The 25494-nt window shown below is 43.2% G+C and overlaps 1 protein-coding gene across 6 annotated transcripts in view; it reads right to left on the bottom strand.

The window, feature by feature from the left end:
* Window positions 1-24266, bottom strand: part of LOC145357510 (septin-5-like) — a 113190-nt gene extending 88924 nt beyond the window's left edge. For 5 of the 6 annotated variants that reach the window (XM_080210923.1, XM_080210922.1, XM_080210926.1 and 2 more), the window contains exon 1: window positions 24109-24266. Coding sequence is in view for 1 of the 6 variants with exons in the window: in XM_080210925.1 (XP_080067051.1) it covers window positions 18860-18862 (3 nt within the window). In the remaining 5 variants the exon portion in view is untranslated. Of the gene's footprint in view, window positions 1-18859; window positions 19058-24108 lie in introns of those variants that run through there. The other variant, XM_080210925.1, reaches the window with a different exon arrangement.
* Between the last annotated feature and the right edge of the window lie 1228 nt (window positions 24267-25494).

Below are 25494 nucleotides of genomic sequence, written 5' to 3'. Positions count from 1 at the left end.
CAGGTATGTACTATTGACAAAAACGAGGACAAATCCAACCCAGCCAATTATCATTAGTAAAGTGTGGAAGGGGTCATCAACAGTGCTATCAATCAGCACTTATTCAGCAATAACCTGCTCACTGATGCTCAGTTTGGGTTCCACCAGATTCACTCAGCTCCTGATCTCATTACAACTTCAAGCCAAACATGGACAAAGAGCTGAATTCCAAAACGTGAGGTGAGCGTGACTGCCTTTCACATCAGGCCAGCAATTGACTGAGTGTAGTATCAAAGAGCCCTAGCAAAACTGGATTCAATGGGAATCAGAGAGAAAACTCTCTACTAGTTGGAGTCATTCCATGCATAAAGGAAGATGGTTGTGGTGGTTGGAGGGCAATCATCTCTGTTCCAGGACATCACTGCTGGAATTCCTCAGGGTAGTGTCTAAGGCGCAGCCATCTTTAGCTGCTTCATCAATGACCTTCCTTCCATCATAAGGTCAGAAGTGGGGATGTTCTCTGACAACTGCACAATGTTCAGAACTATTCACAATTCCTCAGATACTGGAGCAGTCTGTGGCTATGTGCAGCAAGACCTGGACAATATCCAGGCTTGGACTGACAAGTGGCAAGTAACATTCATGCCAAAAAAAGGTGTCAGGCAATGAACATCTCCAATAAGAGAGAATTCAACCAACTCCCCTTGGCATTCAATGGCATTACCATTGCTGAATCCCCCACTATCACACTGGAAGTTACCATCGACCAGAAAGTGAACTGGACTCGCCATATACATACTGTGGCCACAAGAGCAGGGCCGAAGCTGGAAACTGTACAGTGAGCAAGTCACCTCCAGACTCCCCAAAGCCTGTCCACCATCTACAAGGCACAAGTCAGAAGTGTGATGGAATACCCCCCACTTGCTTGGATGGGTGCAACTCCAACAACACAAGCAACTTGACACCATCCAGGACAAAGCAGCCACTTGACTGACATCCCATCCACCACCATCAATGCACAGGAGCAGCAGTGTGCACCATCTACAATACACACTGTAGGAACTCATCAAGGCTTCTTCAACAGCATCTTCCAAGCCCATTACCACTTCCATCTAGAAGGACAAAGGCAGCAAATACATGGCAACCACCACCAAGAAGATCTGCTCCAAGTCACTCACCATCCTGAATGAGAAATATATCGCTGTTCTTTCGCTGCCACTGGGTCAAAATCCTGGAACTCCCTCCCTAACAGCACTGTGGGTATAGCTACACCACATGGAGTGCAGCGGTTCAAAAAGGCAGCTCACCACCACTGTCTCAAGGGCAAATTAAAGCTGGGCAATAAATGCTGGATAATGGAATAAATGCAAATAATGGAAAATGCCAGAAAATAGCTGAACACTGGAGGGTTTAGAAATAATTAAAGAACAATATGTCATGGATAAAGAAATAATTCTTGTATTTCACATTGTTTAATAAAGAAGGATGGTTAAAATCATTGCAGAACTTTCTAAAGTAAAACAATATATAATTGAATCAATATAGGATCATAGAAAGTCTACAGTGCAGAAAGAGGCCATTCTGCCCATTGAGTCTGCACCGACAACAATCCCACCCAGGCCCTATCCCCGTAACCCCACACATTTACTCTGCTAATCCCCCTCTCACTAAGGGGCAATTAAGCCTGGTCAATCCACCTAACCTGCACATCTTTGGAGTGGGGGAGGAAAAGGGAGCATCCAGAGGAAACCCACGCAGACACAGGGAGAACATGCAAACTACACACAGACAGTGACCTGAGGCCGGAATTGAACCCAGTCCCTGGCGCGGTGAGGCAGCAGTGCTAACCATTATGCCAGCTATTTACAATGCAGGTGACATGTAGGCACAGTGGTTAGCACTGCTGCCTCACACAGCCAGGGGCCTGGGTTCAATTTCCAGTCTGGGTCACTGTCTGTGCAAAGTCCACATGTTCTCCCCATGTCTGCGAGGATTTCCTCCGGTTTCCTCCCACAATCCAAAAGACGTGCTGGATAGGTGCATTAGCCATGCTAAATTCTCCCTCAGTGTACATGAACAGGCGCCAGAGTGTGGTGGCTGAATTTTCACAGTAACATCATCGGTGTTAATGTAATGTGATACCAATAAATAAACTTTTAAACTTTAATTTACGTTATCAAATATAAACTACAATAAGGCAGGATGGAAGTTTTCTTTATGCGTTGAAATTTTTTTCTTCCGAAACAATTGGCATACTGCCTGTATATTGAAGTTACAAAGGAAATTCCCAGTAAAGGGACTCATTATTGGAAAAAAAATCCCTCAGGATCACTCTCTAGATGCAGTAGCATATCAGCCATAGTGTAATTGGCTGCTACTCTGACAACACCACAAATCCATCAGAGGACTGGTGGGGCGGGGACTGGGGTGTGTTAGATCTAAACAGCAACAGCTAAAAGACGGGAGCATGCATCCTGCTGGTTTCTAACCAGCTTAATCACTTGGCCAGCTTGCTCCACCAACAGCACCAAAGGTGATGCAATGTCATCTTGTTGTGTGTCTCTGGCTCAGATCAAAGCCGCTAAACCCTGACAGCAGCCGCAGACATCCTATTACAGCAGCAAACATCTCTCTCACACATACACACACACATACTGCAGCCCAGAGTAGCTGCAGCAGCTGCCAGGATGATAGCTGGAGAAACAGGCCAACCTTGCTCTTTACTCAAACAATAATTGCATGCAAGAAATGCTGCAAATATCGCAGTGCAGCCTCGAGCCTACGTTACATCACCAAGACCACACCATAGATCGAGAAGCTGAACAACATAAATATCTTATAAGAACCCCACACCTAAATACAGTGCAAGAAAGCTTGATGGACAGGTGCCCTTGTCTATCTTCGTATATTCAGAGTCTGTAACAGGCAGAATTCCGTTATGCCTTAAATTCCATGTATCAGCTCCTAAAATATTAAACTAGCTCTGCTTCCCAAAGACAGATTACTTAGATAGATTTGGAATATCGCTCTGAGCACAAGTAGTCTGTAATTCCAGCAGAATGCAGCTGTGTGACGGAATACATTGTAAGTGGGATTGTTCCCTGTCCTCTCCAAATGTGCTCCACAGGGATTAAATACTTAGTTCAATAACTACACTGTCAGACAGTGCACTGCAGGAATGCTAGTGTTATATTATAGATAGAGGAGGAATGTGTGTTCACACACTAGCTCAAATAGCTCCATGCACCAGATAACAATAAAGCGACACCTGAAACCTGAATTATTAACAAACTTGCCTTTGATGCAACTTTGGGAGAAATGAAATCAGGATTTCTGTTAATTGCTGTCAGGTATGTTGGGCTGAAAAATGAATGTGAGGTTAGGGTAATCACAGGATCTACAGTGGATACAGGGGGTGATTTGGAGCCCACGTTCACCGTCTGCGTGAGTGGCGGCACGCACTCAAAATCTGGAGAGCGCGATTCATGTCAGTGAGTTTCCAAGTTCCAATCTTCCAACTCCCCTCGCCAGTGGAATGGCGTGAAATATGCTGTGGGATCACAAGAAGCTCACTTCAATACATTAGCACGTTAGTAGGGAGCATTCTCTCCAGGAACCCGCACTGGATATTGAGCAGGCCGGCCATAACTTCACACCGTGCCATTTACAACAGGGACTGATGTGGAGATGCGGCTAAAATGTCAGAGTGGAGGGTGTGAGGGATAGCACTCAGGAATTTACTGAGTGTGCTGCGATTGGGTGAATTGAGTGATGAGGGTCAGGACTCTCACAAACCCTTGCAGCTCTGTTCTTTACAGTGCATGGTCTGGAGGATCCTGTAGCCTGACCAGCTGGCTATCCTACTTATTGCCATAGAGCAGCGACAAAAACACCGACCTGTTGTAGCACCTGGCCAGGATCAGTGTCCTGTGGGAGAGGGGCTGGGCCTGTTGTTGTTCTGGGAGCAGCACTGCCGACGAGTAAATACTGGCCAAGGGTATTCATTGTTGATTATTGTACCTTCAAATCTCTGAGATTCAGCACCATAGAAGTTGCATCTGTCTCAGAAGACGGTAGACTACCTCTGACAGACCCTGCAAGAGCTGGCACCACATGGAGTGGCGGATGTCCACTGCCTGTAGCCCTTAAACTCACAGCCACTCTGAATTTCCAGGACTCATTCCAGGACAGCACAGGCAACCTGTGTAGCATCTCCCACTTGGCCACACATAAAAGGCACCCGGGAGGTCACAGTTGCCCTTTATGTGATGGCTCACACATTTATTAACTGGGACTGACTGACACCAGGTGGGCCAAGATGCTAGAGTCATGGGTTTTACGACCTAAACAGGCTTGCCCCAACTGCAAGGCTTGATTGACTGCACACGCAGCCCTGCGCGCTCCATGGCACCATACAGCGCCATTCATGAACCATATGGGATACAGCTCCCTTAATGGGCAGCTTGTCTGCAGTTACATGATGTGCTTCATGCAGGTGTGAGCCCATTTCCCAGGGAGCGTTCATGACAACTTCATCAGATCCCAGCAGTCTTTGAGGGAGAGCAACAACTGGACAAGGGTATCCATTCAAGAGGTTACTCATGATGCCTGTGCAGTGGCCACAAACACTAGCGGAGACTCGTAACAAAGAGGCTCACGCTACACCACACATGCTGGCCAAGCAGGTGATTGGCCTGAAGATGCAATTCCAGTGCCTGGTCTGGTCAGGGGGTGCCCTGCAATACAGTCCCCAGAGGGTGTCCTGCAGTGCTCTCCACAACTTGGCGCTGCAGAGGGGAGACCACCTGGCAGCATCTCGACAGCCCTTGGTCTCATGATCACTGTTTGCTTTGACGGAGATGGACTCTGGGGGCTGGTGGGGAGGGGTGGGGTCAGGACTCCAGCTGGCTGTGCTGCTGATGCCTGTTGTTTGTCCTGTAAAGAAACAGATAGGGAGAGTATCTTACCCTCACCCTATCCCCACAACCTCATGTTTTTACCCCTTTAATTCCCCGACCTATACATCCTTGCACACTAAGGAGCAATTTAACTTGGCGAATCCACCTAACCTGTACATTTTTTGACTGTGGAAGGAAACTGGAGCACCCAGAGGAAACCCATGCAGACACGGGGAAAACATACAAACTCCACACAGACAGTGACCTAAAGCTGTCATTGAACCTGGGTCCCTGGTGCTGTGAGGCAGCAGTGCTAATTACTTAGATGCCCCTGTTTTTCTTTTGGAGGGGAAGAAAAAGAAGAATAATCAAATCAGGATTAGTGAGACTGTGGATTACAGTGCAGGAACAGAATACCCAGATTAAATTTGGGTACGGGTTCTCGAATAAATTAAAAAATCTAAATGGAATAGTTGCAATGGATGCACAGTGGTGAAAAGCTGTTCTTTTGTGCAGTATTACACTTTGTATTTCTGGGTCAGGCAGTAGAATATTGACCTGTTTGACTGTAAAGCCTCTATGGGGATAGGAGCTGGCTTTTAAATTCCTCACCAGGCTTAACAGAAAAATGGACAAATCCCAAATTGCACAGATGGTGAAAGTTGACATAAGCCACCAATTGCTTCCAACACAGCACATATTCAGATTGTTTCTGTGTTTAAACACATTTTTCTTTGATGGACTGCAGCAAGAGGGCTGAAGTTAATCTTAGCTGTTAATCCAGCACTTAAAATCAGCCCAGCCACTCTCCCCTATCAGGAGTTGACCACTACCACTTTAACCCACTGGACTGAGCAAGCAGGAAGGACATGTGTCGAAAGCTGGTGGCTCCTTTTTAACCGAGGTACAGTGGGTCCCAGAGACATCATCGCGACCCGGCTGCAGTTTCTCATCAGCGGCTGGAGGAAGACGATTGCTCACTTCCTGCATTAGACCATCAGCACAACACACGCAGACAGGACTGTGCGAGAGGAATGAACAACCACTCAATTCACAAACAATTCACTCAAATACTTCCTTCAAACTATATCGTCATTTTCCTGCCTTAGTTAAAAGTTTTGTGGAGATTTGAAATTCTCTGCCCCAGAGTACAGAGACAGTGCAGGAAGATAGATGTGAAGTGGGGGATCAGCCATGATTGTATTGAATAGTGGAAAAGATTCAAATGACGATTCCTGTTCCTATTTCTTATGATAGTTGTACATGAACATGAGAACCTAAAAATAAATTCAAAAATACAAAATAAACTTTTAATGAAAAGTAGCCACTCAATAGTCAAAATATGAATCACTTGCTGGAACTGCCTGCACTTTATTTTCCAGTGTCATTCTAGCCTTCGGTCTGGGATTTTGCTTTAATCCTCTAGCTTGGAAATGCTGTCTGAGCCTCAATTGTTGCAGAGCTTAGGCTACTGTGCACTAATTCTCCGAGAGGCACAAATGTAACAACAGTCACAGTATTTACCCTGCTGTTGTCAAACAACTGTGAGAAGAGTGCTTTGGAGAGAGAACCATTAAGGTCTAAGATCTCTATTAGGCCCATTTGCAGATTTGATGGTCATGATGCACAGTTACCCTGCACTGGTCGCACTGAGCAATTTTGTGTTGCTGCTCCTCAGTCTGTCCAGCATGAACTGAGCTTCTTACAGATAACCCCCTCAACATGGAGAGCCAGCAACATGTGTGGCAGGTACGAGGTACAGACAGCCTAAACCTCTTAAAGGCAGCCTGCTCTTCTTAAAGGGGATGTGCTAGTTGGGAAACCTGCCATCTGGTTCTCTACCATGGCTCAGCACAAGCTTTCCTTCACTGGTCAATACACACAGTTCCACGCGCTGTAAGATTGGATTTACCACAACCTTATAAATAAGACCCAAGCCATTTGCTAACCATGCAAGCTTGTAATAGGGTGCATCAAAGACATCGTATGGGATAACACCTAACTGTGTCAAATCATTTGCTCTGTACATTGTGCAAACCCATGAACGAGTCTAAAGCTGTCACCTTCAGTTCTGAAAAATGCCCAGCCTACCACAGGTTACCTTGGAAGTATAAGGTATCGCAAAAATTTAAGCAACAGGTGAAGCTAGCTGTTACACGCTGTTACCATGCAGTAGCACACGTGTGGGATTCACCATTAATAGGATGTTGCTGTCAAATCAAAAAGACATCCGTCTATTACACAAATGAGTAATGTGTTATATGAATTTCAGTGCCAGTCTGATGCTACGTATGTAGGCTGTAAGTCCAAAACATTGTATCAAACAGCATGTCACAACAACTGTTCACAACAGGCAAAGTATAGATTATATTCAACCAGCCCATGCTTGCAAAAATCGCAACATTGAGTGGAATTTTACTGGCACATCCGCCGGAAGTTCATATGATCCCACCCAAGGACAACGGACAATGCCATTCTCCAAGCTTCACTGCCTCCAGAATCGGGGTGGTGGATGTGGGCCATTTGAACCAGTTTCTAGGAGTCCACTTGCCAACTAGTACCAGTGGATGTGGTTTATTTGAACTTTCAGAAGGCTTTAGAAAAGGTCTCACATAACAGGCTACTATGTAAAGTTAATGCACACGGATTACAGGTAATTGCTTGTGATGGATAGAAATCTGGTTAGCAAATAGGAAACAAAGAGTTGGCATTAATAGTCTTTCTCTGATTGGAGGTCAGTGACTCGTGGCGTTCCGCAGGGATCTGTGCTAAGTCCCCAGCTGTTCGCATTATACATTAGTGATTTGGAAGAGGGAACTGAATGTAATATCTCCAAATTTGCAGATGATACAAAGTTGGATGGGAAGGTGAGCTGTGAGGAGGATGCAGAGATATTTCAGCATGATTTAGACAGGCTGTGTGTGTGGGCATTTGCATGGTGGATGTAGTATAACTGGACAAATATGAGGTTATGCACTTCGGTAACAACAATAGGAAGACAGATTATTATTTGAATGGATGTAAATTGAGAGAGATGGATACTCAATGAGACCTTTGGTCCTCGTGCATCAGTCGCTGAAAATAAGTGTGCAGGGATTGGAGGAGTAAAGAAGGCAAATGGCACATTGGCCTTCATAATGAGAGGATTTGAGTTTAGGGATAGGGATGTTTTGCTGCAATTGTATAGGGCATTGATGAGGCCACACCTGGAGTATTGTTGCAGTTTTGGTGTCCTTATCTGAGAAAGGATGTCCTTGCTGTAGAGGGAGTACAGTGAAGGTTTACCAGGCTGATTCCTGGGACAGAAGAGACTGAATTGATTTGAATCGTATTCACTAGAGTTTAGAAGAGTGAGAGGGGATCTTAGAAACTTATAACATTCTAATAGGATGAGACAGGGCTGATTCAGAAAGAATGTTCTGGTAGGGGAATCCAGAACCATGCGTCATACTTTGAGGATAAGGGGTAAATCTTTCAAAACTAAGGTTAGGAAAAATTTCTTCACCCAGAGGTTGGTGAATTGTCTGATTTCAAGAAGAAATTAGATATAGCTCCTGTGGCTAAAGGGATCAAGGGATATGGGGAGCCAGGATATTGAATTTGATGATCAGTGATGATCAAAATGAATGGTGGAACAGGTTCAAAAAGCCAAATGACATACTCCTGCTTCTAGTTTCTCTGCTTTTGACAAGGTCCCACATAAGAAATTGGTGTGTAAAGTTAAAGCGTATGTGATTGGGATTGGTATATTGAGATGGATAGAAAACTGGTAAAGAGTAGGAATAAATGGGTAATTTTCCCAATGGCAGGCAGTGACTAGTGGGGTCCTGCAGGGATCAGTCTTTGGATGTCAACTATTCGCTATGTATATTAAGGATTTAGATGAGGGAACTAAATGTAATATCTCCACATTTGCAGATGATACAAAGCTGCGTGGGAGGGCGAACTACGAGGAGGGTACAGAAATCCTTCAGTGTGATTTGGACAAACTGAGGAAGTGGGCAAATGCATGGCAGATGTTGTATAATGTGAAATAATGTGAGGTTATCCATTTTGTTAACAAAAACAGGAAGGCAAATTATCTGAATGGCTACAAATTAAGAGAAGGCAACATGCAATGAGATTGGGTGTCCTTCTACACCAATCATTGAACGTAAAAATGCTAGTGCAGTAAGTGAAGATGATTAGAATTATATTCACTGAAGTTTAGACGAATGAGGGGGATCACATAGGATCCTATTAAATTCTAACAGGACTAGACAGAGTAGATGCAGGAATGATGTTCCCGATGGTGGGGGAATCCAGATCCAGGGGTCATAATCTAAGGATACAGGGTAAACAATTTAGGATTGAGATGAGCAGAAATTTCTTCACCTAGAGAGCGGTGAGCCTTTGGAATACTCTACCACAGAAAGTAGACGAGGTCAAAACATTATATGTATTTAAGAAGGAGTTAGATATAACTCGTGGGGCTAAAGAGATCAAATGATTTGGGGAAAAAGTGAGAATAGGTTACTGAGTTGGATGATCAGCTATGATCATAATGAATGGCTGAGCAGGCTCAAAGGACCAAATGGCCTACTCCTGCTCCTATTTTCTATGTTTCTATGAGTCCACTTGCCAATCAGCACTCCTTTCTCATGCAGTATAAAGTTGTTTCCCCTGACATTTGTTCTGATGAGTATAAGACAAAAACTTCAACAACATGTCTCTTGCTTTGTACTGCCGAACGACTATATACATTTAATATTGGAACATGTGCATTTATATATATGCACAATGTACATGCTCATATATAACAGTTAAGTATAATACATAAATGCATACAATACATAAGTAGTGGATATGATACAATAGTGGTTTCTGTTATGGGACTAGTAATCCAAAAGGTCTGGACTAATGATTCAGAGACAAGTTCAAACTCCAATGCATCTGGGGAATTTAAATTCAGTGAATTAAATAAATCTGGAATAAAAAGCTAATGTCAGTAATGGTGACCACAATTTTACTGGATTATTAGAAATCCTATGTGGTTCATTAACGTTCTTTGGGGAAGGAAATCTACCAAATTTATCCCAGGTATGAGCTATATGTGACTCCAGACCCACCGCAATATGGTTAATAGCTAAGCAAGCCACTTAGTTGTACTCAAAAATGCAGCCCACCACCTTCCCAAACGCAATACAGATGGCAATAAATGCTGGCCTTTATTTTAATACTCATATCCCATGAATTAAAAAGCCTCACATATAAAATAATGTACACTTGCTAGAAGGTACATATACTCATACACAAGGACTAAAGGAACATGTCCAGCCAACCTTTTTGACTTAAACAAAAGCAAGAGGTCAATGCTTCCAGGAACATGCCTTGACCAGAGTCTACTTGCCAATCAACCAACGCCATTGCAATGTAAATCATTGCTTGCTTTGAAATTTGGCATTCACACATATGTCCTAATGAGTGCAAGAGAGAAATTTCAACAGTGTGTCTCTTTTCAGCAATACTCATGTTCTGTACTATCAAACTGCTTACTCTCTGCGAAAGAGGTTGATTGGTCATCAGAAACAATTATCATGTTGCTAAACCAATGCTTATGCTGAGAATCATTGGACCTAACTCCCAGTAATGAGATTAATATCCAATTTATATGCAATTACAGCAACTTTATGGAAATCAGCAGGCAATTAAACACAAGATTTTTTTTTGCAAAGCTGATGGTGGAGCTTCAAATCAGCTGGCAATTTGTGACAATTCACAATTTAGTGGGTATCTCTTCCTCTGTACAAGTTACTGGTTGATTGGTGCATCAGTATGCTTTATTCAGATGCGCTAATTGTTTCAACAAAACCTGGCCCAGTATGTAACAAATATAACATATGCATGTTATAACGGACATAAATATAAAATAGACACATGTATACAACATATGCAAAAATTATAGGGCGGCATGGACAAATTGGATTGAAGTTTATATGCTCTATATAGACAAATATATTATAATGGGGAAGAAGGAACTGGCAGATACGTTAAATAAATATTTTAATTTGAAAATACAGAATAAATTCCAGAAATGATGGTGAATTGAAGATGGTGAAAATAGGAATATTGTTATTAGTTAAGAACTACTACTGGGTGAATTCATGGAATTTGAAGCTATCAAATCTGTGGTGGTTTTCACCTAAGGTTTTCATCAAGGTAGCTGCAGAGGTAATGGATGCATTGGTTTTGATCTTCCAGATTTCAGAACCATTCCCATGGAATGGATGGCAGCAAACATAACTCCACAACTTAAAAACGGAGAGAGAGGGAGAGAGAAAAAGAATGTGGGCAGGAAAGTCATGGACTCGCCATCTGCTTCATTTTATGTGCCTCCATCACCTTCATATGTGCCAGCAGGAGGCAGTACAATTCACCCCACTATCTTTACTTACAGACTTACCTATATTTTAAACCAGAGAATGAAATACAACTCTTCATATTCTTAGCCCAACCAAAGAAACACACATCCCAAATGTACTTCATGCTGTCCTTTATATGGGACGTTTAATATTCTCAGAATCGACTTGGGGGTCCCAAAATTGGGAGAGTTGTCCCACAGACCAATCTAGCAATAGCCTGACATAGTCACACTCACTGAATCATACTTTACAGACAGTGGCCCAGACACCACTATCACCATTACTACCATGACGGACACCACTTATTTTCTTTTCTGACCCTAGTAACTTGCAATCTTAGAACTGTCTTTCACAGTGAGATTTTCTTTTTCCAGGAGAGGTGGTGGCATAGGGGGAATTATTGCTGGGTGGCGAATCCAGGAACCAAGGGTAATGCTTTGGGGAGCCAGCACAGCAGATGGAGGAATTTGAATTCAACTGAAAAAAACAGTCTGGAATTCAACATCTAATGATGTCCATGAAGCCATTGTTGATTGGTATAAAAACCTATTTGATTCATTAATTTCCTTTAGGGAAGGAAGTCTGCTATCTTTACCTACGTGACTCCAGATTCAACACCCAACTGCTACTAAGTCTGCTTCTCAGCCTTTTGGCTAAAAGCAAGTGTCAGATTAAGCCCAAGATGGAATGCAATTCTTTACCTTGTCTGCTTGGATCTTGTATGTCTCTCTTGTGAAGACCATGAATTGGATTCAATTGAAATTTGATTTTGGTTTTTGAGCAAGCAAGGAATGGATTTGGGTCTGCCTGGTCCACTCTGAGCATTGACTTTGTAACACCAAGGATGGAGTAAAACATTTTTTTAAAAACAGCTACAAAGTCTACAAAAAGGAATGAAACAGGACAGATCACCTGGCATCAACCTAGATACCAGAGATGAAACCATGCAAACCCAGGCCTGTCAATCCCTCTGACTGATATCTTGGGGTTGTGCCAAAATTGAGGGAGCTGTCGCACAGACTAGTCAAGCAACAGCCTGACACAGTCATACTCACAGAATTATACCTTACAAATTATGTCCCAAACACCACCATCACCATGTCTTGGTGTGTCCTGTCCCACTGGCAGGACAGGCCCAACAGAAGTGGGAGCAGAGGGGTGTCAGGAGGTAGTTGCCCTGAGAGACATCAATATTGACTCTGGAACCCATGAAGCCTCATGGCACCAGTTCAAACATAGCTAAGGAAACCACCTGCTGATCATCACCTACTGTTCCTGTCAGCTGATGCATCAGTACTCTTCCAAGTTGAACACCAGTTGGAGGAAGCACTGAGTGGCAAAGTGACAGAATGTACTCTGGGTGGGGGATTTCAATATCCATCACCAAGAGTGGCTCAATAGCACCACCACAGATCAAGCTGCTGGGATCCTAACAGACATAGCTGCTGGAACTGCGACAAGTGATGAAGGGACCAACAAGAGAAAGCAACATACTTGTCCTCACCAACCTGCTTGCAGCAGATGCATCTGTCCATGAGAATATCAGTAGGCATGACCAGTGCACAGTGCTTGTGGAGCCAGAGAACTGTTTTTCAGATTTAGAATACTCTCCATTGTATTGTGTGGCACCACCACCGTGTTAAATGAGATAAACTTTGAACAGATCTAGCAACTCAAAACTGGGCATCTATGAAGTACTATGGGCCATCAGCAGAATTGTACTCAACCACAATCTGTAATCTCATAGCCAGCATATCAATACTCAAATACTATCACCGAGCCAGGTGATCAACTCGGGTTCAGTGAAGGGTGCAGGAGGACATGCCAGGTGCAGCACCAGGCGTACCTATAAATGAGGTGCCAACCTGTTGAGTTATAACACAGGACTACCTTAGTGCCAAAACACAAGTGATGTACATAGCTAAGCAATTCCACAAACAATGGATCAGATCTAAGTTCTGTTACATGCTGCTATAAATGGTGGTGGACAATTAAACAACTCATTGGAGGAGTCACTTCCACAAATAACCTGTCCATAACGATGGGGGAGCCCAGCACATCTGTGCAAAAGATAAGGCTGAAGCATTCACAACAATCTTCAGTCAGAAATGCTGACTGGATGATCTGAGATTCTCAGCATCACTGATATCAGTCTTCAGCCAATTCAGTTCACTACACATGAAAGCAAGGAATGTTGCAGGCACTGGATACTGACAGTATTCTGACGATAGTACTGAAAACTTATACTCCAGAACCTGTCACATCCCTAGCTGTTCCATTACAGCTACAATACTGACATCTATCCGGAAATGCGGAAAATTGTTCAGGCATGTCCTGTTCACAAAAAGCAGGACAAATCCAACCTGGCCAATTACCACCCCATCAGTCTACTCTCAATCAGTAAAGTGATGTATTTTATATGGATTTCAGCAAAATCTTTAACAAGGTCCCACATGGGAGACTTATAAATAAGGCAAAGGCACATGGAATACAGAGTAATTTGATAAACTAGATTCAAAATTGGTACAGTTGTAGGAGACAGATGATGACAAAAGGCTGCTTTAGTGAATGGAAGCGTGTCTAGTGGCATACCACAAGGATCTGTGCTGGATTCCCTATTATTTGTCATTTATTTAAGTGACATCGATGATTATGTGGGGAGTTGGATTAATACATTTGTGGTTAACAGTGAAGTTGAGTGTCTTGGGCTAGAAGAAGGTATAGATAGGATGATCAAATGGGCAGGTAAGTGGCGGATGGAACTTAACCCTGAAAAGTGTGAGGTAATGCACTTTTGTAGAACCCTACAGTGTAGAAGGTGGCCATTTGGCCCATTGGGTTTGCACCAACAATCCCTCCCAGCCCCTATCCCCGTAACCCATGTACATACTCCACCAATCCCTCTAATCTAGGCATCCTGGGACACTCAGGAGCAATTTAGCATGGCCAATCCACCTAATCCGCACATTTTTGGATACTCAGACGAAACGCATGCAGACACGGGGAGAACGTGCAAACTCCACACGGAAAGTGACTCAAGCAGGAAATTGAACCCAGGTCCCTGGAGCTATAAGGCAGCAGTGCTAACCACTGCCACCGTGCCGCCCCTTGGAAGGAGTAATTTGACAAGGAAATATTCAATGAACAGCATGACACTAGGAAATTCAGTGGGACAAGGGATCTTGGCATGTTTGTCCATCGATCTCTGAAGACAGAAAAGCATGTTAGTCAGGTGGTGAAAAAGGCATATGACACACTTGCCTTTATCAATTGGGGCATAGATTGCAAAAGCAGGGAAGACATGTCAGAATTGTATAGAGCTTTGGTCAGGCCACAGCTAGAGTACTGTGTGCAGTTCTGGTCACCTCATTATGGGAAGGATGCATTTGCACTAGAGGATGTGCTGAGAAGATTCACCAGGGTGTTGTCTGGGATGGAACATTTAAGTTATGAAGAAAGTTTGGATAGGTTCGGGTTGTTTTCATTGAAGCAGAGAAGACTGAGAGGCAACCTGATCGATGTGCATAAGATTATGAGGCACGTAGATGGAGTGAATAAGGAGTAGCTGTTCCCTTTAGTTGAAAGATCAGTCACAAGGGGATACAAGTTCAAGGTGAGGGGGAGAATGTTTAGGAGGGATATGAGGAAAGTCTTTTACTCAGAAGGTGGCGAGGGTCTGGAATGCACTGCCTCAGAGAGTTGTAGAGGCGGGTTGCCTCATATCCTTTAAAATGTACCTAGATGAGCACTTGGCATGTCAATAACATTCAAGTTTACGGGCCAAGTGCTGGTAAATGGGATCAGGTGGGTGGGAGTTCAGGCGTTTCTCACATATCAGTGTAGACTCAATGGGCCAAAAGGGCCTCTCCTGCACTATATGATTGTATACCAAATGGCGGAGCATGTTTGAAGGCCAAATGGCTGACCCTGCTTCTATTTATGTTCTTATACAATATTCACATATACATATAATATATTTACATATGCATTTGTATTACTAGTTAGCTACCACTTTGGTGAATTTCTTAAAGAAAGATATGGGTCACAAGCTACAAACATTTTTTTGGTTTGATTTATTATTGTCAAATGTACTAACATGCAGTGAAAAGAATTTTTTCTTGCAGGCTAAAGAGACAAAGCATACCATTCATAGAGAAAGAAACAAGAGTGCAGAATGTAGTATTATAGTCATAGCTAGGATGTAGAGAAAGATCCACGAGATAAGTCCATTCAAAAGTCTGACAGCAGCAGGGAAGAAGCCATTCTTGAATCCGTTGGTACATGATCTCAGACTTGTGTATTCGTTTCCTGACAGAAGGTGGAAGAGAGAATGACCAGGGTCCGGGCGAGAAGTGTCGTTAATTAAACTGGCTGCTTTGCTGAGGGAGCAGGAAGTGTAGACAGAGTCAATGGATGGGAGGCTGGTTATGTGATAGATTGGGCTACATTCATGATCTTTTGTAGTTTCTTGCGGTCTTGGGCAGAGCAGAAGCCATACCAAGCTGGGATACAACCAGAAAGAATGCTTTCTATGGTGCATCTGTAAAAGTTGGTGAAAGTCATAGCTGACATGCCAAATTTCCTTAGTCTTCTGAGAAAATAGAGGCATTGATGGGCTTCCTTAACTATAGTGTTGGTATGTGGGGAATCAGGACAGGTTGATGATGATCTATACACCTAAAAACTTGAAGCTCTTGACCCTTTCTACTTCATCCCCATTGATGTAGACAGGGACGTGTTCTCCTTTACACTTCCTGAAGTTGATGACAGTCTTCTTTGTTTTATTGACATTGAGGGAGAGATTATTGTCGCTGTACCAGCTCACCTGATTCTGTATCTCATTCCTGTACTCATTGTAGTGGGTCAGATCTCAAACAGTGGTGTTGTCAGCAAACTTGAAAATTGAATTGGAAAGGAACTGGAGGCCACACGGTCATAGGTGTATAAGGAGTATACTTGGGGGTTGAGAACAGCCCTGTAGGGCACCTATTGAGGGTGATCGTGGAGGTGGTGTTGTTACCTATCCTTACTGATAGTGGTCTGTGAGTTAGGAAGTTCAGAATCCAGTTGGAGAGGGAGGTGCCAAGGCCCAGGCCACAGAATTTGGAGATGAGATTCATAGGAATAATGCTGTTGAAGGCTGAGCTATGGATATGTAGAAACATATAGATGAAGCTAACGGGGGATGATCTTACCTGCTCCTTACACCAGTCAAATTAGCATGCCAAACTGGTAAGATTATGAGAGACAAAAAAAAAAAATCGATTTTGTACAAGGCTTCTCGCCTCTCACAATGATATCGGCACTGAATTTCTGGCGTAACCAGCCTCGCACCCGGAAAGGGCACGAGACTGATTATAATATCCATAAGCTATTTTAACATGATTACTGAGCCTGGAACACTATCGCCCAGGCTCATTTGCCTTAATGGCCTTGCTGGTGGAGGTCCTCACCGACGAGGTTCACTTCCAGCCACCATCGACATGTGATGGCCTTGCCAGTGGAACGGGAGGCATTAAAACCACCTCCCCTCCCAGAGAGGTCAGGGGCAGTGCCCCTTGGGCAGTACCAGCCTGAGACCCTGGCAGTGACTCCCTATTATGTTGGCACTACCTACCAAGCACTGGGCAATGCCAAGGGCCAAACCTGCGCATTCTGCAATCACTGGGGCAGTGATCAACTGGGCAGGGGGTGAACAGGAGAGCGATGATTGGCTAGAGACAAGGCACAATTGGGGGCAGCAATCTCCCAATGCACTATGTACTATTGCAAGTGCAGTGGGAGATCAGGTGCACGCACAATAGTGCATTCTAGCTGTCATCAGTCAAATTCCCAAAGCAAATAGACTCCATTTACTCCCCCCTACTGGTGAGAATCACACTTTGCCTTTTTTTCCTAAGTGTGATAAAATTAGACTTTTTCCTTTGCTAAATAACTAGCTGCAATTCACTCCCATTTTCACTCATTTGGCACTTACCAAAAAGATTCAAAGATCACCCCCTAAATCTTTAAGTGCAAGTAATACACATAATACTTTGATCTTATACCATATACACAAAGGCTAATCTTGCAAAAGATGCTCTTTTCTGGTAGTATTACTAAAGAAAGAAAATTTAGAGAAAGTGATATATTTTCCTTGATGTTTCTACAGATGTAAACAAAGAACTGGAAGGCTTGCCTTTGATTATCCAATAAACACTTCCTGTGGGTGGTATTTTCTCAGAAGGAATCAGTTATGTGCTTCCTTCAGTCAATGTTGCTGTATATAAGTGATGGACAAACCAGTGTTATGTTTAAGCTGCAGCAGGGCCATAGGAAATCTCAGGAACTGTCCCCATGGTGTAGGCTCCCTTGCTACTAATGTTTCCTCAGAACAATGCAATATCGTTCAGTAAGTGTGGAGCATGAGGTGGGCTCAGGTTACAGCATTTGTAATGCATCATTATTAATTACACTGCAATGAATAACATTTATAAACAACCATCTTATGTTGAATATTCTGTCGTATTCTTGTAAGTTTGGGAGTTTTGTAGTGATGCTCTCACAGTTGAATAGTTATCATTCACACATGGAGAATCACAACTTGATTGATATAAAAGTTTTACCCCAGCGTAAATCAACGGCATCAAAGGAGAGGAGGAGGAGGACTAGAAAGTAAGAGGACTGTTAGGAGTCCCAAATACAATGATTTTGAACAGTTACAATTGAGATCTGTGTGGGTATAGATCCACAGTACAAAACCATCTCTAATTTGGCACTACATCGGCAATTTCAAAGAACCAACAGGTTGGCTGACATGAAAGCACATCATACTGGTATATAGTAGGACTTGACCTGAGATTTGAGTTACGTTTTTGGATAAGTGGTATTGCTATACCTAGCCTGGGGAGTACTTGATACTAAAAGTGTTTCAGTCCCAGGCATTCATCTTAATGGGATGTGTTGAAGTTTTAAGGCTATTGCAATCTTTTACTGGAGTGTTAGACCTCAGCTGAAAATACAGTCTGTCAGCTGTTTAAAGCCCTCTTTTTAATAACTGGAAACTGACAAATTCCAATAGAAATCTTTCATATTTTATCCGATGTTTTAGGAGCTCAGGATTTGAATGATTCTCCTGGTCACTATGGTTTAAGAAGTTTAATCCAGTCAAACAGCATTAAGGCCATGTGCAAGGTATACAGGCAGAGCAGAATGAATGATATTTTGATGCTTTGTGATGACAAACCCAGTCAATGCCTATGAGCTGTTTACTTTCCACACCCAAATCCTGCTGACCACAGCCGTCAAAGAGACACTGAATCAGCAATAATCAATGCTTCCTTACAAGAGAGTTTTCACAAACAGCCATCACGCTAACGAAAGAGAGAGAGATTAACTCACCTACACTCATCACTCCAATGCTCTTACATTTATTCACTGACTAATGGAATAGAGGTGACTGCTGTGTTTACATTCTGAAACATGCTGGTTTAATAAGGTTTCAGTAGCAACATGAACCTGACAGAATCCTATTAAAGTTGGACAAAGTACAGCTGCTGAACATGCAGCCCGCTCCTGCGTAATATGAAAGGCCTGACTTACCATGTCTGTATCCTCTGGGGCTGTCGCTGCTCTCTATTGCCGCTGGACCTCCAGACTCTGATTTATATGATGATGATGTTGCTGGGGTTAAATGGGAACTCTCCTTTGCTGAGGTGCTGAACACAAACTGCAGTGCTAACCCTCTCCAAACACACACACAGGAAATAGACCATAAAAACCAGCTGACACAGCTGTGATTGGAGAACTCCTAGACCATGTGACAGTGCCTGGTGTGCCAAGGGGGAGCGATATAAATAGTCAGTGATATGTAGAGGGACGGTTAGGGAACGTAAGCATTCTGGAGTTGCACTTCACCTGCTGAAAACACTACTGAAGTCGGACTGAATGACAGATGCATTACAAGCAGGGAGAGGCTCCCTCCTCACTTTTAAATCACGCAAGAAAGGTACTGGCACACACTTTCCCTGGACCAGTGGGAATCTCTAATACATCGCACAGGACAGGTGAGAACATCCTGCTCTGTGTCAAACAGGTCAGGATCCTGCTTACATTCTCTGTGAACTAATACTAGCTGCTCTACTGCCTTTCTCCAGTCAGGCGAGGGGCTCCGTGCCGCCTCGCACAGCCCAGGCGAGGGGCTCCGTGCCGCCTCGCACAGCCCAGGCGAGGGGCTCCGTGCCGCCTCGCACAGCCCAGGCGAGGGCTGCCTGACAGAAGTCAAAAACAAAGGTCCTGTACCATTCACTGAACACATCATTATTCAGGAGAGAAAATAACTTTACTTAATTAGACTGAGACTCATTACTGCACTAGTAAAAAGTTTAAAACTGCAGTAAGTGGTACATTCTCTCTTTAGTGTCTAAATGCTATGTGCCCAGGATATTCTTGGGATCAGATACATACAATGTAGGAGCCAATGGGCGAAACCTAACTAATGGAGCTGGCTCATCAGTAAACCTCTTAGTCATGTAAACAATACTCAGTATATTAATCCAGTGTGATATACATTAGTTGATGCACTGTTGGAGTGAGTTGGCCAGTTGAAATATCTATTTCACCAATTCTGAGACACGGAATATGTGGTGAGTGAGGGGAAATGGAGAATTGCTGCTACATTCAAACCCACTTTAACACAGCACATCATAGAATCCCTACAGTGCAGGAGGAGGCCATTTGGCCCATTGAGCCTGCACCAACAACAATTCCACTCAGGCCTAACTCCTTAACCCCATCTATTTACCCTGCTAATCCCCCAATACTCAGGGGCAAGTTAGCATGGCTAAGCCAACTAACTCACGCAACTTTGGAGTGTGGGAGGAAACAAACACCTAGAGGAAACCCATACAGACACAGGGAGAATGTGCAAACACTATTCAGACAATAACCCAAGGCTAGAATTGAATCCGGGTCCCTGGTGCTGTGAGGCAACAGCACTAATCACTGTGCCACCGTGCTGCCCACTGGCAGATATGAAAGCCAATGTCAAGAACCTCATCACTTTGAAAGGATGCTCAGTAAAAGGTGTTTCAATTTAAAGCATTGTGCCTCAGTAAACAATGAGAATGACTGTCAACTGTCACAAAGGTGGCAAGTTATTGTTGCTGCCACATATAGATATCTATTCACCTACAATGCCAAATATTGGTTCAAGTGCCAATTATTTTATATACATAATGTCTACTTAATGGGGTGAGTGTCAAGTTTGCCTCTATAATTTTGCAGCAGAATATTGTTAAAATTAAATCTGCTGAATATGAAATGAGATATTTCTGAATTAATACAGCAGGCTACTAATGACTGCTTCTAGTAACTAAGGTTATACACCATCTTTCTAGATGCAAAACACAACTTACTAAACCAAAAGACAGTTCCAAAAACTGCTAACAAGGTACTTTCTATTTCATTCTACACCAGGTTGTTCGCTATAAGTGGAAGGTGTGCAGAAAGAACAGGAGAGGAAGCACAAGTTAAAGGCCAAGGGCCCTATTTTAGTATTGCGTTGTGCCTATTTTCAGGTGAAAACTTGGTAAAGTTGGGCATGAGGTAAGTCTTGTGATCCGCGCCTACCTCCTCGCTGGTTACCCCTTTACCAAGGCCTGAAAATGGCCACAATCAGGATCACACCCAAAATGGGCGCAACAGTCATTTAAATGCATTTGCATGCATTTAAAATGGCTTAATGGGCTGCGCACCCACCCTTACCGGCACTTCCCCCTTTACCACTGCATTCGCCCAGATCCAGCGCATTAAATACCTGGTCAAGTGACTATCCCCAATTCTAGTAGCACCACATTAGTTACAGTCTGGAGAAAGGATAATTGGAATAGAAGAATTTACAACATCAGAGACCATCCAGCCCAATACACTTTTACTTCCTTGCCATTTCCCCAAATTCACTTATTTCTTCCTTTTTAAATCTTTGTTCAATTCCCTGCTAAATAAAGTTGTTGCCTCATAAGAACATAAGAAATAGGAGCAGGAGTAGGCCATCTAGCCCTTCCAGCCCACCCCGCCATTCAGTAAGATCATGGCTGATCTGAAGTGGATCAGTTCCACTTTCCCGCTTTCTCCCCATAACCCTTAATTCCCCTGTCTATCAAAAACCTATCTACCCGTGACTTAAATATATTTAGCGAGGTAGTCTCCATCACTTCAACAGGCAGAGAATTCCAGAGATTCACCACCCTTTCAGTGAAAAAGTTCCTCCTCAACTCTGATCTAAACTGCCCCCCTCTTATCTTGAGGCTGTGTCCTCTAGTCCTGCTGTCCTTTCTACGCAAGTCTCTCTACCTCTACCCTAACCATCCCTTTCATTATCTTATACGTCTCTATAAGATCCCCCCTCATCCTTCTAAACTCTAATGAGTATAGACCCAGTCTATTTAGTCTCTCTTCATAGGCTAACCCCCTCATCTCCGGTATCAGCCTAGTGAACCTCCTCTGCACTCCCTCCAAGGCCAATATATCCTTGCACAAGTGCGGCGACCAAAACTGCGCACAGTACTCCAGCTGCGGCCTCACCAGTACCCTGTACAGTTGCAGCAAGATCTCCCTACTTTTATATTCTGTCCCCCTCGTTATAAATGCCAGCATTCCATTCGCCTTCTTGATCACCTGCTGCACCTGCAGACTGGGTTTTTGCGACTCGTACACAAGGACCCCCAGGTCCCTCTGCACCGTAGCATGCTGCAGCTTTTCACCCTTTAAATAGTAATCCCTTCTACTATTATTTCTGCCAAAGTGGATAACCTCACACTTGCTAACATTATACTCTATCTGCCAGGTCCTCGCCCACTCGCTCAGCCTTTCTAGATCCCTCTGCAGACTGTCCACACTCTCCACACAATTTGCTTTTCCACTTATCTTTGTGTCATCAGCAAATTTCGTCACCCTACACTCAGCCTCCTCCTCCAGATCATCTATATAAATGGTAAATAGCTGAGGCCCCAGCACCGATACCTGCAGCACTCCACCAGTCACCAACCGCCAATCAGAATAGCATCCATTGATACCAACTCTCTGCTTCCTATTAGACAACCAATCCTCTATCCACGCTAACACCTTACCCCCAACTCCGTGCACCTTCTGTAGCAGCCTTTTATGAGGCACCTTATCAAACGCCTTTTGAAAATCTAAAAACACCACATCCACCGGTTCCCCTCTGTCTACCGCACTAGTCATATCCTCATAGAAATCCAATAAATTCGTCAAACACGACTTCCCCTTAACGAATCCGTGCTGCGTCTGCTCGATCAAACCATTCTTTTCTAGGCGCCTCGCTATTTCTTCTTTGATGACGGATTCAAGCATTTTTCCAACTACAGATGTTAAACTAACCGGCCTATAATTCCCTGCCTTTTGCCTGCTACCTTTTTTAAACAGCAGCGTAACATTAGCCGTTTTCCAGTCTTCCGGCATTTCCCCAGAATTTTGGTAAATAATTACTAAGGCATCCACTATCACCTCTGTCATTTCCTTCAGAACACTGGGATGCATTCCATCCGGCCTCACAATTATTGTAAAGCATTCCACATCCTAATTACCCCCATGTGAAAAAACAATTCTTCTGACCTACCCTTTATTCTTCTAATTATGGGAACTAAAACATATTCAGCAAAGGGAAGACAATCCCTATTGTAAAACTACATGTCTGCGTAACTTGCGTGTACAATAAATTAGACAGTATTGCAGAAGGTAGGGAAGAGGTCTTATGATGCAGTGAGCCGGATCCCTGAACCTAAGCCATAAACTCCGGGTTTGAATCCCACCCCAGGATTTGATGGCCCAGGAAGGTGCATGGGTAACATGGTCACTCAGCTCCTGACCTTGGTTTAAACAACATGTTCAAAAGAGCTGAATTCCAGAGGTGAGGCGAGACTGATTGCCCTTAATACCAAGGCAGCATTTGACCAATGTGGCATCAAGGAGCCCTAGCAAAATTGGAGTCAATGTGAATCAGTTGCGGGGGGGGAAGAACCCTCTGCTTTGAAGTCATAATTAGCACAAAGGAAAGTGATTGTGGTTTTTGGAAGTGAATCATCTCAGTTCAAATACATCATTCCAGGAGTTCTAAGCTTCTTAGGCCCAACCATCTTCATCTGTTTCAACGACCTTCCTTATGTTACAAGATCAGAAGTGGGGTTTATTAGAACGTAACCAGTGACAACTTTGTATTGGATATAATGTGACCAATGGGAGCATGATGTAAGGGTCAGTGATGGCAGTGGGGGACTGAGGGAAGGGATGGTATCAGGCAGCTGGCAGTATACATGCACCAGTCTACCAAAAATGGGCAGAAAAATCTCCCATTTTCCCACCTATTGGGCACTTTGTTTCTTTTTGGGAAAATTGACCCCCAAGTCTTCAGCTAAGTAAATTCACCTGCTGTTTAATGGTCCAACCTCTTCTAACTGTTAACCCATTATGTTATTATGGCCCCAAACCTTTGAGCGTAAGAGACTCCAAACGACTTTAGTTGCATTTAATCCCATTTTTTACAGTTAAACTTTAATCTTCCCAGAACTAAAAATGACATGTAAAATATCAACATAAACCATGTACTAGATATATGCAACACATGGAGAATGCCCATCAAATTGGATGAATAGGATGATTCTGATATTCCAACTGCTCCGTCTGAACGCCAGCAACAAGAAGTATTAGTAGAGAATTAACCAAAAGTAAGGAGAAATGCAGGATACTCATAAGGAGAAACAACTTAAATGTGTCCAGTGTACGTTTAGGTATACAGGATACAATCTTAAGTAGGCACAAAAGATTCAACTTACTCAGTGTCTCTTGCAAATCGGAATCTCATATGCTGTTGTTAGAATTTCACATTTACTTTACAGGCAATATAAAAGCCAAATAAAACAAGTACCATCTGTCACTTCAGCAGCTGCTCTCTAACCCAGAACAGGCAATCCACATCCAGGATCAAGATGACCTTGACACACTCATCAACTAATTAATCGAATTAAATCTGCACTAAGGCATCAACAGATGGTGGAGGAAAGCAGCTCACAGACCTCCCTCTGCTGGAACACCTTTGCTATTGGACTAAACCCATTGCATACAATCCAGGAAGTGACATCTCCAGCTCCAGCCAATAAAATCCAAAGAGACAGCCAGTTAGCACCCTATCACAGCCTACTGTCCTGAGCACAGGAAGCTGATTGGAGTAAATGCAGTACTGGATCTCAGTATGTTCTTATTGCTGGTGTTCTACAGCCTCATTAACAGATTGAAACTCTGTAGGAAGGCATTACAATCAGTTTTCATGTTGGTAACTGAACTTAGTACTACCTGCACCTGAATGAAGGAATCACAAAGAATAGAGGATGAGCTAGCAGGAACAGTCACACTCTTAGAAATCAGCAAAAAATAGTGTTGAGCAGAAGAGTTTATTTAAGCAGAGAAGTTAATGTGGATGGAAATCTAAACCTTCAATTTAGGGAAGTTACCCGAAATGTTTCAAAATAGAAAACAAAGTTATTGTTGGATAAGTCTCAGTTGGTGCGGAGATGTCAGCAAGGAAGGTTCTGATGAATTTTAATCAAAAGTACAAAGGAGAATCTTATAAATTCACATTTCAAGCGTGAAGTTTCTCCTGTCACCCTCCCATCAGGACAGTACATTGGGAATTCAGATGTAGAGGTCTTTGTTTTTGAATGGAAAATCCTGTTGGCACCGTGGCCAGAAACGCACCTCCTCACATATGATATTCCACATTAGGAGCACAGATTCACAAACTATACTCTCATTTCCACCATATACCCAGTTTTGGACCTGCTTCTCCTGGCTGCATTCAGATATCTTTAGAGTTCCTCTTTCTATCTAATGAGTGTAGAAATCTAATTCAAAATAATGCACAATTTCAAGTATTACATGATTGGACGATGAGATGTAATCTGAAGTGAGGTTGCTTGAAAGAGGTATTTTATAAGATTAAAAGAGGTAATCTTTTAATCTTATCCTAATGGAATGCAAACAGAATCGCACCCGGACCTAATCTACATAACTGTGGTATTAGTTGCCCATTTGTATTATCTTATCGCATCCTTTCTTATTGAAGAAAGAAAATAAAGGTTTGTGAAAGAGCTTCGGAGTTGAGAACGCTGTAGAGAGAGAATGGCAAAATGAGAATGGGAGGTGTTCAAGACAACAGAGGGAAA

The sequence above is a fragment of the Carcharhinus amblyrhynchos genome, chromosome 23 (assembly GCF_965287045.1).
Source record: "Carcharhinus amblyrhynchos chromosome 23, sCarAmb.v2.hapA, whole genome shotgun sequence".
NCBI classification, from domain to species: Eukaryota; Metazoa; Chordata; class Chondrichthyes; order Carcharhiniformes; family Carcharhinidae; genus Carcharhinus; species Carcharhinus amblyrhynchos.
Note: the sequence above shows the minus strand (reverse complement) of the source record. Positions and strands in the feature narration are given on the sequence as shown.